Source organism: Pseudorca crassidens, chromosome 12, assembly GCF_039906515.1.
Source record: "Pseudorca crassidens isolate mPseCra1 chromosome 12, mPseCra1.hap1, whole genome shotgun sequence".
Lineage (NCBI taxonomy): Eukaryota > Metazoa > Chordata > Mammalia > Artiodactyla > Delphinidae > Pseudorca > Pseudorca crassidens.
The window spans coordinates 64,343,388-64,358,289 of NC_090307.1; the positions used below are offsets into that span (position 1 = coordinate 64,343,388).

The 14,902-nt window shown below is 40.9% G+C and overlaps 1 protein-coding gene across 5 annotated transcripts in view; it reads left to right on the forward strand.

The window, feature by feature from the left end:
* CEP192 (centrosomal protein 192) overlaps positions 1–14,902 on the forward strand; it is a 97,146-nt gene that overhangs the window by 13,978 nt on the left and 68,266 nt on the right. For all 5 annotated transcript variants that reach the window (XM_067699817.1, XM_067699819.1, XM_067699818.1 and 2 more), the window contains exons 5-8: positions 4,778–4,953; positions 7,514–7,563; positions 9,648–9,768; positions 11,250–11,398. In XM_067699817.1, the coding sequence (XP_067555918.1) occupies positions 4,778–4,953; positions 7,514–7,563; positions 9,648–9,768; positions 11,250–11,398 (496 nt within the window). The remainder of the gene's footprint in view (positions 1–4,777; positions 4,954–7,513; positions 7,564–9,647; positions 9,769–11,249; positions 11,399–14,902) is intronic.

The window sequence follows — 14,902 nt, forward strand, 5'->3', positions numbered from 1 at the left end:
CTTTCAGATTTTTCATCATTAGTGTGTAAGAATGCAGGAGATTTCTGTGCATTAATTTTGCATCCTGCTACTCTACCAAATTAATTGATCAGTAGTTTTCTGGTAGCATCTGTAGGGTTCTTTGTGTATAGTATTACGTCATCTGCAGTGACAGTTTTACTTCTTCTTTTCCAATTTGTATTCCCTGTTTTTCTTTTTCTTCTCTGATTGCTGTGGCTAAAACTTCCAAAACTATGTTGAATTACAGTGGTGAGAGTGGCAACCTTGTCTTGTTCCTGATCTTAGAGGAAATGGTTTTAGTTTTTCACCATTGAGAATGATGTTGGCTGTGGGTTTGTCATATATGACCCTTATTATGTTGAGGTAGGTTCCCTCTATGCCTAATTTCTGGAAAGTTTTTATCATAAATGGGTATTGAATTTTGTCAAAAGCTCTTTCCTGATCTGTTGAGATCATCATATGGTTTTTATCCTTCAATTTGTTAATATGGTGTATCACATTGATTGACTTGCATATATTGAAGAATCCTTGCATTCCTGGGATAAACCCCACTTGATCATGGTGTATGATCCTTTTAATGTGCTGTTGGATTCTGTTTGCTAGTATTTTGTTCAGGACTTTTGCATCTATGTTCATCAGCGATATTGGCCTGTAGTTTTCTTCTTTGTGAGATCTTCATCTGGTTTTGGTATCAGGGTGATGGTGGCCTCGTATAATGAGTTTGGGAGTGTTCCTCCCTTTGCTGTATTTTGGAAGAGTTTGGGAAGCATAGGTGTTAGCTTTTCTCTAAAAGTTTGATAGAATTCGCCTGTGGAGCCATCTGGTCCTGGGCTTTTGTTTGTTAGAAGATTGTTAATCACAGTTTCAATTTCAGTCAACATGTGTTTTTGACTGAGTGCCTGCTGTGTGCCAGCTACCTCTCCAAGGGCTTGGGAAATAGCAGTGGACAAAACAGACATTACACAAAAAGACACCAAAATACACCAGTTTTACAGTATATTAGAAGAGAAAAAGTGATAGGAAAAAACAGAACATGATAAAGAGGGAAGTTAGGAGGGATGAAAGGTGTTGTCATTGTGAGTCTCCTTGAGGAGGTGTGAGTTCAGAGCAGAGACTTGAAGGAGATAGTCAGCCCAGTTGGCCTCAGGAGGAGGAGGGTGCAGCAGCGGGAGGGCACTGAGTGAGAGCATCCCTGGTGTGTCCATGAGCAGGAAGGAGCATGGGGTGGGCAAAGCTTCTGACTCCGGGTGAGGTGGGAAACCCACCAAGGGTTCCATCTCAACTCTGATATGATTAGCCCCCTCTGGCTACCAGTGAAGAATAGACTGCTGGGAAGCAAGACTGTAAGCATGATGACCACTTGGGAAGGCGGGTTCTCAAGGGGCCGGTAGGTGGAGGAGAGGAGGGGAGAGGAGAGGAGAGGAGAGGAGTGGAGGAACAGAGATCAGAGGTGGGGAGCACACAGCCTGGCGGGCAGGCTGGGGTCTTTGGTAAGTGCCAGGTGTTCAGTGTGGTGTTCTTGGCCACTCCACTCTGCACAGGCGTTTCTTAGGCCTTAATCTGGAGAAGAGCCTTCTTCCTGGGTGCACAGGGTCGTGTTGGCACTGCTGATGTACGTGGGTGGGTTGGGGAGCAGAAGTGGAGGGCTGTCTGGGATGGTTGCCTGAAAGACTTTTGCTTAAGATTTAATTTGAAAAATGTTGATGGGCCAGTAAAAACAATGATAGCTGTAGGTTTGAGGAAGTCGAGTTTTGAGGGGGAGTGATGGTGGTGGTTAATTTAGAGTGCCCTCAACTGTCTCTGTTGTCCTAAAGTTTTAATGGTCACACTACATGTCTTTCGAGGGGTGGGGAGTGGCAGGGGGAGGTTTAAGATATGAAAATTAACTAAATGTCCTGACTTCTTTATTTCATTTTACCATCTTGCTTCCCCTACCACCACCCCTTTTCTTAAAAATATGTTACATAGAGACCTTTATTGTCTTTTTGTTTCCTCATATTCTCATTTTATTTATTTATTTGCGATATAATTGACATGTAACATTATATTAGTTTTAGGTGTACAGCTTAATTTGATCTTGGTATACATTTGGGAAATGTCACCACCATATGTCTCGTTAACATGTCACCTTACGGAGTTACAAAAAAATTTTTTTTCTTGTGAGGAGAGCTTTTAAGATCTACTCTCTTAGCAACTTTCAAATGTACAATACAGTATTAACTACAGTCACCATGCTGTACATTACATCCTTCAGGACTTATTTTATAACTGGAAGTTTATACCTTTTTTCCCCCTTTACCCATTTCTCCCTCCACCCCTGCCTCTGGGAACCACCAGTTTGCTCTCTGTATCTATGAGCTTGGTTTTTTTGTTTGTGTGTTTTTAGATTCCACTTATAAACAAGATCGTACAGTATCTATCTTTCTCTGTCTGACTTACTTCACTAAGCTTAATACCCTCTAGATTCATCTGTTGTGAATGACAAGATTTCATTTTTTTTATGGCCAAGTGCTATTCCATTGTGTGTGTGTACACACACACACACACACACACACACACACACTACATTTTCCTTGTTCATCTGTTGATGGGCACTTAGGTTGCTTCCATATCTTGGCAATTGTAAATAGTGCTCCAGTGAACATAGAGGTGCATGTATCTTTTCCAGTTAGTGTTTTCATTTTTGGATAAATACCCAGGAGTGGAATTGCTGTATCATATAGTAGTTCTATTTTTAATTTTTTGAGGAACCTTCTTGCTGTTTTCTATAGCGGCTGCACCAATTTACATTCCCACAACAACGTAGGAGGGTTCCCTTTTCTCCACATCCTCATCAACACTTGCTGTTTGTTGTCTTTTTGATGATAGCCATTCTGACAGGTGTGAGGTGATACTCATTGTGGTTTTATTTATTTATTTATTTTTAATTATTTATCTATTGGCTGCGTCGGGTCTTCTTTGCTGTGCACGGGCTTCTTCTCTAGTTGCGGCGAGCGGGGGCTACTCTTCGTTGTGGCGCGCGGGCTTCTTATTTTGGTGACTTCTCTTGTTGCAGAGCACGGGCTCTAGAGTGCAGGCTCAGTAGTTGTGGCTCACAGGCTTAGTTGCTCCGCAGCATGTGGGATCTTCCCAGACCAGGGCTCGAACTCGTGTCCCCTGCATTGGCAGGCAGATTCTTAACCATTGTGCCACCAGGGTAGTCCGTCATTGTGGTTTTGATTTGCATTTCCCTGGTGATTAGCAGTGTTGAGCATCTTTTCATGTACCTGTTGGCCAGCTCCATGTCTTTGGAAAAATGTCTATTCAGGTCTTTAGCCCATTTTTTAATCAGGTTATTTGTGTTTTTGCTATTGAGTTGTATGAGTTCTTTGTATATTTTGGAAGTTAGTCCCTTATTAGGTATATGACTGACAGATATCTTCTCCCATTCAGTAGGCTGCCTTTTCATCCTGTCGTTTCCTTTGCTGTGTACCACCCCACCACACCTCTTTTTCTGTTTCCTCTACCACATGACTTTGTATCCATTTATAGCCTTTCCACCCACCCCTGGCTTTTGTCTTTTGTTTTTTTAAAAAAATTAATTTATTTATTTTATTTTTGGATGCGTTGGGTCTTCAGTTGCTTTGCGCGGGCTTCCTCTAGTTGTGGCGAGCAGGGGCTGCTCTTCATTGTGGTGCGCGGGCTTCTCATTGCAGTGGCTTTTCTTATTGCGGAGCATGGGCTGTAGGCGCACGGGCTCAGTAGTTGTGGCTCGCAGGTGCTATAGCACAGGCTCAGTAGTTGTGGCACATGGATTCAGTAGTTGTGGCTCACGCACTCTAGAGCACAGGCTCAGTAGTTGTGGCACACGGGCTTAGTTATTGTGCGGCATGTGGCATCTTCCTGGGCCTGGGCTTGAACCTGTGTCCCCTGCATTGGCAGGCGGATTCTTAACCACTGCACCACCAGGGAAGTCCCCTCTGCCCTCTGTTTTACTTACTTCTGTTTGATTGGGGTGAAGCTTTCCTATACCTGCCTGCATATGCACCTTTGGATTAAGTGATTGACTCTCTGTGTATTACAGCCGCAATAAAGAGGTGGAGAAACTGGGAGGAAAGTTAGAGTTTGCCTCAGGGGCAGAGGGTTAGGACTTGGAGTCTGTGTAAGAGCCATTTTCATTTAATTCATCCTGGCCAGATTGAAGTCTGGCCCTGGGTTTGTCACATGATGAATTTGTTGCATTTAGCAGCTTTTTCCTGAAGTTCCATCTGCTGGTGAAATGGCTGTGGTGAGCGGGGATAGACTCAAGAGCTTTTGCAGTAGGTTGGGTGGAAAGTTGCCTTTAAGGAAGAACCTTTCCATCCATAGAAACAACAGAGGCAAAAGGAAGATGATGATAGAACAGTGGCAGGGGCTAAAGTACAGCTTCAAAGCGTTTGTAGTTCCGAGCAGTAGCTATTTGGCAAATATACAGTAGTATCCTTTAAGTCTGTCTTGTTTTTTGAAAAGCCGAGGTTTTCTCTAGATGTGGTAGATTCACAGATACTTACTTGGGAAAGAAGAAAACTCTGCCTCTTATCACTTGAGAGGCAGAGTAGCAATATATTTGACTTCGGTAGATGTACATCACTGGACCCAAAATGATGGTATTGTTCGCAGGACGCCTGGCTGGTCCCAGAAATGTTTCTTTTCACTCTATCCATTTTTTCTTTTTAAGAAATAACTGATTAAAGGATATTTTATAGATACACCTAAGATAACTAATATTTCATTATTATTCTGTTTCCTAATTTAAAAGTTCTATCTCTAAGAAAAAGAATCAGACAGAAGGTCGACATTTGTCAGGTGCTGTCCTCAAAGAGTCAGCTTTTCAAAGTGATAGAGGAAGAACGGAAGAGGAGCATGTTAGAGCTGCAAAACCTTTTCAGAGCCAAGATCCTTCTGATGGGATTTCACCACTGGAGCAGGAGCGAGGTACTAAACTATTAGAAATCATTCCTTATTGTATATATTTTAATTTCCTTTTTAAAAATCTTTTTATAATTGAAGTATAGTTGATGTACAAAATTACAGAAGTTACAGGTGTGTAGTATGGTGATTCACAATTTTTAAAGGTTATACTCCATTTATTATAAAATATTATAAATATTGGCTATATTCCCCATGTTGTACAATATATTTTTGTAGCTTATTTTATACCTAATAGTTTGTTCCTCTTAATCCCCTACTCCTGTAATGCCCCTCCCCTTCCTCTCTCCCCACCGGTAACCACTAGTTTTTTTCTCTTTGTCTGTGAGTCTGCTTCTTTTTTGTTATATTCATTAGTTTGTTGTATTTTTTAGATTCCACATATAAGTGATATCGTACAGTTTTAATCTCCTTTCTTATTTTTTGGTCTTTGGACCAGTGTTTATCTTAAACTATGATACTATAAACTGAAAATGCTTTGGTTTGGCACTTACCTATTAATACCATGTTTATAATACTTTTATAGGAAAGGATCTCTTAATCAATCTCTTAATTATCCATACTGATTAAGCTGAAATCTCCTTTCCTGTGGAAACCATGCTGTCTGATGGTCACAGCACACTTCATGTTCAAGACAAGGAGGCTGTTTCTAATACACCTGTCATATTTCCCCTACCAATTACTTTGTATTCTTGTCAGCAGTCATTTTTGTTCCTAAGTTAAAATTTTTACGGGATGTTTGTATTTCTCTTGATGAAAAATGTATATGTATGAAAGTAGACTAGATTAACTCCTCACACAAGAAATGAAAGAAAGCAAGACAAATTGGGCTTATTCAAAATTGAAAACTTCTGTGCTTCAAAAGACACTTTTGAGACAGTGAAAAGACAACCCAAAGATGGGAGAATATGTTTGCAAATCATATGTATATGATCAGGGAGCAGCATCCAGAATATGTACAGAAGTGTTATAGCTCAATAAAAAGACAAATAACCCAGTACTGTAAATGGCAGAGGCTGTTCAGTAGACATTTCTATAAAGAAGTTGTACAGATGGCCAATAGACACATGAGAAGATGCCCAACAGCTGTAATCATCAGGGAAATTCAAAACCAGGAGAGATCAATTCACACCCACTGGAATTACTAGAATCAAGGAGATGGGAAATAGCAAGTATTGGTTGGAAACTGTGACGCTCATCCATTGCTCGTCGGGATGTAAAATGGTGCTGCTGCTGTGGAAGATAGTTTGACGGTTCCTCAAAACATTAAACGTAGCATTACCCTATGACTCAGCAAGTCCTAGGCATACACCTAAGAGAAATGAAAACGTGTGTCAACACTAAAACTTGTGTACATGAATGTTCATAGCAGCATTAGTCAGAGTAGCCAGAAAGTGGAGACAACTCAGATCGCCATCAGCTGATATATGGATAAATAAAATGCAGTATGTCCATACAGTGGAGTGTTGTTCAGCCATAAAAAGGAATGAAGTACTGATACCTGTTGTAATAGGATGACCCTTGAAAGCATGCTGAGTGAAAGAAGACAGACTCAGAAAGCCACATTTATCTGAAGGTGAATCCATTTATCCATTTATCTGAAGGTGAATCTGTAGGTACAGAACAGGCAAGTCCACTGAGACAAAGTAGATTAGTGGTGCTAGGGCCTGGGGGGCAGGGAGAATGGGGAGTAACTGTTTATGGGTACAGGATTTCTTTCTGGTATGATGAAAATATTGTGGAATTAGTGATAATGGTTGAACAGCTTTGTAAATATACTAAAACCCACTGAATTGTATACTTTAAAAGGGTGATTTTATGGTATGTAAGTTTTATATCAGTTAAAAAAAAACTTCCCCATATACCTCTCTCACAGTTTCAGTTAGTATAAGATTTGTCACACTTGCTTAATCTCTTCTGTTTTTCTATTACCTTTTTTCCTGATATTAAAAAATTCCAGACATCATTTAATTCCTACATATTTTAGCTTGCAAATATGGGCATTTGCCCGTAAAAATATGGGCATTTTCCTACATAACCATACATAATACATAACCATACATAATACTGTTAACCAACAATTCTGTTATTATCATATAGTACTCTGGCCCATATTCAGTTTACTAATTATCTTGGTTGGTTTGCTTGGATTGGGGTCCAAGGAGGGTTCCATTGTATTTTGCTCCATCTGTCGTGGTGTCTCTTAGGTCTGTCATTCTGGAGCTGTCCTGCTGTTTGGCATTGTCTGTTTGATCACTCATGGTGTCATTTTTCTTCTCTCTTCCCCACATCCTCTGTAAAGCAGAAGTTAACTTTAAAGCCTTGTCAGATTCCTATTCAGGTGTTTTTGGCATATGTATAATTTTTTAAGCTTCCCCACCCTAACAGGTTTTTAATTTAACTGACCAGTGATGGGCTCCTATACCATCATTTAAAAGTGCTCTATTCTATTAAAAGGGAAAAAATGTATAGTTCATTAATTTGCTATTTTTGAGTGTTATTGGGTATTTAGTTGATAAAATATTAATAATTTGGTCTTAGTTTTTGTTTTTGTTTACTTTAACAGACTCGCCTATTGATTTTTGTTCACGATCCTGGATGAATAAGGAGAACAAGGTAATCTTTTATATGTTATCAATTTCTAGTATTAGGAGAGTGAAAGTACCTACTTCACAAATATGAATGAAGTAGTATTAATATTACCTAGAAGTCTTCTATTTGTAAATAGGAGAAATCCACCTTACTGCTATGAGTAACCGGGAAGCTGACAGTAGGGCTGGTCTGGGGCTTCCTGTGTCTCCAGGGCTGTCTGCACCTCTGCTCTGCTTCACTCCACGCCGACTCCTCTGGAATGTTGGTTCCGTGGAGTGAGGGTTTCTCTTTGTTTCGTGTGTTGCATCCTGAGTGTCCAGCACATAGCTGGCACTTGATAATCTGTTGAATGATAGGGAAGCTGAATTCATTTGTAGGCAACCCAAGTGTTGTGATCAAAAAAACAAGAACATGAAAAAAAAAAAAAAACAATTCTAATGCGCTCACTTGGGTCCATCCTCCCCTCTGTAAATCACTGTGCCAACGGATGGGTTGGGATAAAACTCTGATTTATGAGGCTGGACCCTACGTCCACTTCTGTGTGTGTGTGCATGCGTGTGCATCAGTGCATATATGTGCATAGATAGAGGGATGTGACTGAAACCACCCACACCCCACCCCCCGGACCACATGAAGTGAAAAGAGAAGGGCTCCTCAGAGGACAGGCACTGAGCAGATAAGCAGTTTGTGTTCAACATAAACCGTCTCATGAGAGTTGTTTATAAAGTATGAACCAAGTATTGATACTTTTAAACTTAAAAAAAGGAAATGCAATTTTTATTGTTTTACTTTCGTAAGAATTTTTAACATTATTTTGTAAAATGATTAAAAGAGGTCTAAAGTAAGAGTTGTTTCCGTGTGCCAGGGGTTGGCACACTCTAGCTCATCGCCCACATCCAACCTGCTGCCTGTTTTTGTGAAGTTTTATCGGAAAGTAGCCGTGTCCATTTGTTTCTTTATTGTTTATGGCTGCTTTTGTGCCACAACAGCTGAGTTGAGAAGTTGTGACAGAGACTGCATGGCTAGCAGACCCTGAAATGTTTACTGTCTGGCCCTTTGCAGAGAACGTTTATTGACCCCTGCTCTGTACACTTGCTTCCTCTATGTAACCACTAGTAACTTACATATGTGAGTGATGCTTTTTAGAGGAACTTCAGGTGTAATCAACTTGAAATTCAGTCAGAAGGCTTGATTTCTTGAACACTGAGAAAAATGGTTTCTAAGAGAGAGATCATAACTTTTTCTGTGATACGTAATTTTATTTCCCTAGGATGGTTGAAGAATTAACTTCCTAAAAGTATTAGAAATCATTGATAACAAAGAGAAGGACCATAAAACTAGAAAGCAGGAAGACAAGTATAGACACATGAGATACTTGATACAAAAGGTGAAGAAGTAAGAGCAGGGGGAAAATAAATACACTAGATAACCTAGACCAGTGGGGCCACCACTGCATTGGCCTTGGGTTTAGCATGAGCTGTCCTGGCAGCCATGGCAGCGATTGTCCAAACTGAGTGCATAACTCAGCACTGTGCTCTACAAGTGTGTAAATGGGTTGAGAGCCCGTGTTTTTTCCCAAAATGTTAGTGCGCATTTTGCAGTCTAATTCTTGAGATGGTATTATTTGATATGTATTTAATATGATGGTGAAATAAGATTGACACTTGAGGAACTTCACATTTTATTCTGGGCCTTGAAGTGTCCTAGCAAACTGCCATGTGCCTTGTGGTCCCTAGTTGGAGCAGGGACGTCCACTGCCCAGGGTGGGCTGCAGAGTCCAGCTTTGCTGTTACCTGCACCTCCTGTCCAGGCCTTGAGCTGCCCCAGTTCATTTGTGTGTTAGTACACGAACTATATTACCAGGTCCTTTGAGCGTGTGCACACAGTGTGAAACCTTGAACTTTAAGGATGTCTCATTGGGTGGGTCAAGGGAGGGGGGTGACATGGGGGCAGGAAGAAAGTTATTAATATGTGTAAAACAGCTAGCCCTTCATTGCCTGAACTGTGAACCACAGACCTTGAGCACATTGATGGGCCTTTCTGCAGCCTGTGCTGTGGTCTTCACAGTAGTGAGTGTGCTGCTCTCATTGCAGTTTTATTTCTTATAGGTTGTTGTTCCTGATGCTGGAAAACATTTTGAAGAGAGGAATCCAAACAATGACTTAAGCCATACTAGTTTCCTAGAAAATGAGAAACTGATGTCACTTGCCAGCTTGGAAGATTCTTCTGGTAGCATCACAAAGCTCAACTGGTGTTTTCCTTGTCCTGACCTTGCCACTCCACGTATCTCTGCTGCTTTGTTGCCGTAGTTATTATGCACCTTTTTGTTTCTCTGCCTTCTCCTTTACCTCTTACTTACGAGCACTCAAGTGGCCACTTGTGTTAAGTGATGGGATTTTAGACTTATTTCTCTATAGCAATCCTGATAGGATTATGCTTATCCCTCAGTTGAGTATCATTAAGGTATAAAGTATAAAGCACTGTGTTAATAAATTAGGGGACAGTGAACTATTTAGCCCCTGCTCTCTGAAAGGACTGCATGTGGCAAGAGAGATGCATAGTTGACCTCCGATTGTGAGAAGTGTATCTCAACGGTACAAGTTGTGTGGGAGTCATAGGAGGGTGACAAGTTAATTCTGACTGAGGAAGGTATCTGTGAGGCTTTATTGAAAGAGGATACAATTCTTCCTTCTTGAAAAGGAGGCCCATGATAGGCCCTAATGTAGATACCAGAAGAGAAGTACATTCAAAAAGCAGGAACAGCTTCAGCAAAGACACTAAGGTGGGGCATATAGACCATGTTTGGAGAATAGCCAGTGCTTTTGTGTGGCAGGTTTATAGCACCTGTAGGACTATGAATTGGGGAATAAACCCAGAAAATAGGCAGAGACCAAATTATACATGGCTTTGAAGGCCAGGCTGGTGAGCCAAGTGGGATAGATAGAAGCTATAAAATCAGGGCAGGTTTTGCTGCTAGTTTTTAGGTATTTTTAGATTATGGAATTGTTGATGAGGAATTGTTGACCTGAATTTATGCAGATCCTTGTTTTAGTAGGCTAGATTCTCAGAGATGATTGGAAAATTATCCTCTTGAAAAGGCTTACAATACCGTTATAAGTGATTGAGTGTTCTAATTTTGTCCTCCCTTGCCCGGCTGGGTGTTAGAACAATGAAAAGCACTGCCATTATTGTTTTATTTGTCTATTTGCAACTTTTTGGTTTTAGTGGAGGTGGAAAAAATTTTTATCATATCTGTGAGTATTCAGCTTTGTTATATCTTTCTTTGTTTCTTCATTTTCAAGATCAGATACTGTTTGAGGTTTCATTTTACAATTAATTATTAATTCACCTGGAATTTGGTTTTACTTCTATGGCAGGCTTATCTTTTCTTTTTTGACTCACTTGCCACAGTACTTTCTGAATAATCTGCCCTTTTCCATTGCCACACTTACTATATTCTAACTTTTGATGTATGCCAGGACTTGCTTCTGTGCTGTCTTCTCAATGAAGGTTAAATATTAGTTTATATTAGAATGCTCATGATGACTTATAGACTGAAATTACAATGGTTTTTTTCATGTCAAATGTTAAGGCAAAATCATGTAGACTATTGACCCATGTGTTTTATCAACCTTTTTGATTATATATTATTTACAGTTCAGTCACTACTTTAAAGCCTGTCCTATTTTCTCCTCCATTTTACCAATTAGATGATGATATCGATGATGAAGAGTTTTATGATGATCATTTGGAGGCTTATTTTGAGCAACTGGCAATTCCCGGAATGATGTATGAAGGCCTAGAAGGACAGGAATCTTCAGAAAATTATTTTAAGTTACCTGCAAGTGATCCTAGTCAGGTATATTCCAAACTTTTTGGTTTTTCAGAAATTTGACATTAGAAAATCATTACTGGACTCAATGGATATTAATAAAACTTAAGCTTTTGGTTTTCTTTGGATTCTGTTTTCCCCAGATACAAACTGATGAGAAATACCTTTCCTGTCCTTTCCTGCTACTGCTTACCTTTCCCTCACCTATAGAAAAATTAAAAGAATGGTGCACTGAACATCTGTATACCCTTGTCCAGATTAGCCAGTTGTGAACATTTTTTTTGCCATCTTTGTGTTTTCTTTGTCCCTCCATAAGTACTTTTTTACTGAGTCATTTAAAAGTAAGTTGCAGGGCTTCCCTAGTGGCACAGTGGTTGGGAGTCCTCCTGCCAATGCAGGGGACATGGGTTCGAGCCCTGGTCCGGGAAGATCCCACATGCTGCGGAGCAACTGGGCCTGTGTGCCACAGCTGCTGAGCCTGCGCCCTAGAGCCCGTGTGCCACAACGGCTGAAGCCCGCGCGCCTGGAGCACGTGCTCCACAACGGGAGAGGGCACCACGGTGAGAAGCCTGGGCGCCGCAGCAGGAAGTGGGCCCCGCTTGCCACGGCTGTGGAAAGCCCACGCACAGCAACAAGGACCCAACACAGCCAAAACTAAATAAATAAAATAAATTTATTTTTTAAAGTAAGTTGCAGATATTATGACATTTCACCCTAATACATCTGCATTTACCTCCTGTGAATAAGGACTTTTTCCTACATAATCACAATTCTCTTATCTAACTTTGATATTGTGATTTAAATTAATATACAGTTCATATTCAAATTTATCCACTTGTCTCCAAATGTCCTTTACTTTTGTTGTTTTTGATCCAGGCTTTAATCAGGGATTACACTTGTATTTGGTTGCCATGACTTGGAGTTCTTTCATGTCATTAAACTTTTTGTAAAATCTAGGCCTGTTGTTTTATAAAATGACCCATATGGTAGATATAGCTGACTGCTTTCCTCCTCCTGATTAGATTGAACATTTTCCCCTTGAACAGATTGACTCTAAACATAAGCATTGTTGTATACTCTGTGTCCCATTGGGAGGCCTGTCAGCCCACTTGTCTCCTGTTGGTGATGCTGTTGGACCATCTTGATGAATATGGTGTTGGCCAGATGCCTCCTTGACCCCCTTTGTTATCAGGAAGTAGTCTGTGGGATTTCAGTTACTTTCATTGCCTCCTCCTGAAACCCCACCTCCTAAGAGACCTTTGGATTGCTTTTATTTTTCCCCTTCTCCTCACATTTCCTAACTCTCAAGTTTTGCTGAGTTACACTGTCCAAGTGTAGACAGAGACCTATTTTTATTTTTTTTAATTTATTTATTTGGGTGTGCCGGGTCTTTGTTGTTGTTGCGTGTGGGATCTTCCTTGCAGCATGTGGGATCTCTAGTTGTGGCACTTGGGATCTTTAGTTGCAGCATGGGAACTCTTAGTTGCAGCATGTGGAATGTAGTTCTCTGACCAGGGATCGAACCTGGGCCCCCTGCATCGGGAGCGCGGAGTTCTAGCCACTGGACCACCAGGGAAGTCCCAACAGAGACCTATTTTGTGTTGAGGTTTCAAAACTATCAGAGCAGCTGTATACCCCCGACTCGCCCCCCTCCGCTTTTTTTTGGACAAACCCTTGTGACTTTCAATAGCAGCGAGGGAGCTGCTCTGCTCCGTAGGAAACCCTTACCTGGAATTGGTCACCAACCAGTGGCTTCACTTCAGGTTTCCTCTGCCTCCACCTGGGAGGGTTGTCGCATGGCCATGGTCAGTCACAGTCCCACAGGTGGTAGCTTCGCCCTGTTGGCCTGCAGAGCACATGGATTGTCTGCATTCTTTATTCAGTGTTTTCAGGTGCTTTGCAGAGGAGAGAGCTGGTTTCCTATGTTCTGGTTCTTTTTAGTCTTTGTTAGTATCCTATGTGAAAAATAGTTGTCTAATTTAAATGTCAGTTCTTTGTCTCCTTTGTCTTTTTTTCTATTGGGATATTCATATTTTAACTCTTGTTTTTATAAGCTTTCTGTGTTAAGGAGATATTTTGATCTTTATTTTTTTATTTTGATTTTTGGCTCGGACAGGAGACATATATCTCCTCACAGTTCTGGAGGCTGGGAGTCCGGATCTAGGTGTGGGCAGGGCTGGTTCCTCCTGAGGCTTCTCTCCTTGGCCTGGAGACGGCAGCTTCTCCCTGCGTCCTCACAGGGTCTCCCTTTCCTGGTCCTCATGTATTTCAGGCTTTAGTGTTTTTGTTAGTTTCCTAGGCCTGCCAGAACAAATTACCAGAATTTTGCTAGCTTAAAACAACAGAAATTTATTTTCTCACAATTCTTGAGGCCAGAGTCTGAAAACAAGGTGTTGAAAGGGCTAAGCTCCCACCAGAGGCTCCTTCCTGCCTCTTGCAGCCTCTGGGGCTCTGGTGTTCCTTAGTTCAGGGCAGCGTCACTCCAGTATCCACCTCCATTTTCATGTGGCCTGTCCCTCTCTCTCTGTGTCCCTCTGAGGTCTTCCTCATGGGGTTTAAGGCCTGCCCCAAATCCAAGATGATCTCAAGATCTTTAACTTAATTGCATCTGCAAAGACCCTGTTTCTGAATAAGGTCACAATTTGCAGGTATCACCTGGGGGTAAGACTTGGACACATCTTTTTTGGGAGATTCAATTTAACCCACAGAAATTTTATACTACGAAGATATTATTCACTGAAGAATATAAAACTATCCAGCTGTATTTCCTCCTAGTACTTTTACATGTAAATCTTTAAGTCATCTGGAGTTTTATTTTGAGATAAGGTAGAGATTGTTTATTTTTTGTATAACGTTGTTGCAAAATCACCCGGTTAATAAGTGGTGGCACTGGAATTTAAATGTATGATCTTATTTCAAAGTCTGTGTCTTGTTTTTTATATAGAACTACCTCCTTTTAGTATCCTAACTTTGAAAAACCTTGCCTATGAGGCTGTTTTTGTTGTTAATACATCTTATAGCAGAAAAGACTGCTGTTTTAAGGCTTCATTGGCACTTGAGATAGTGGTGGCTGAGTGTCTGAGAAGAGGGTTGTGGGCATGCAAGTCCCTTTCAGCAGTTGTTATTTTAGGAAAGAGTGAGCAGTGCCCTTTGGGAAGGTATGTTGGAGAGCGTGGTTTTGAGGCACTGGCTTAATCTGCCGTGTTTGAGGCAGTTGTTCTTGAACTCCTCAGGGTTGTTTGTAGTATTTGCTGTTTTACTCCTATTAAAAGTTATTAAGGGACTTACCTGGTGGTCCAGTGGTTACGACTTCATGATCCCAATGCAGTGGGCCCGGGTGCGATCCCCGGTCAGGGAACTAAGATCCCACATACCACAGCTAAGCCCGCGTGCTGCAACTAGAGAAACCTATGCACCACAACGAAGAGCCTGCGCAGCCAAAAATGAATGAATGAATAAATAAAATAAAAATAACTTAAAGTTATTAATATTTGTGTTTTCAGAGTCTGTTAATAATATTAATTTTATGAG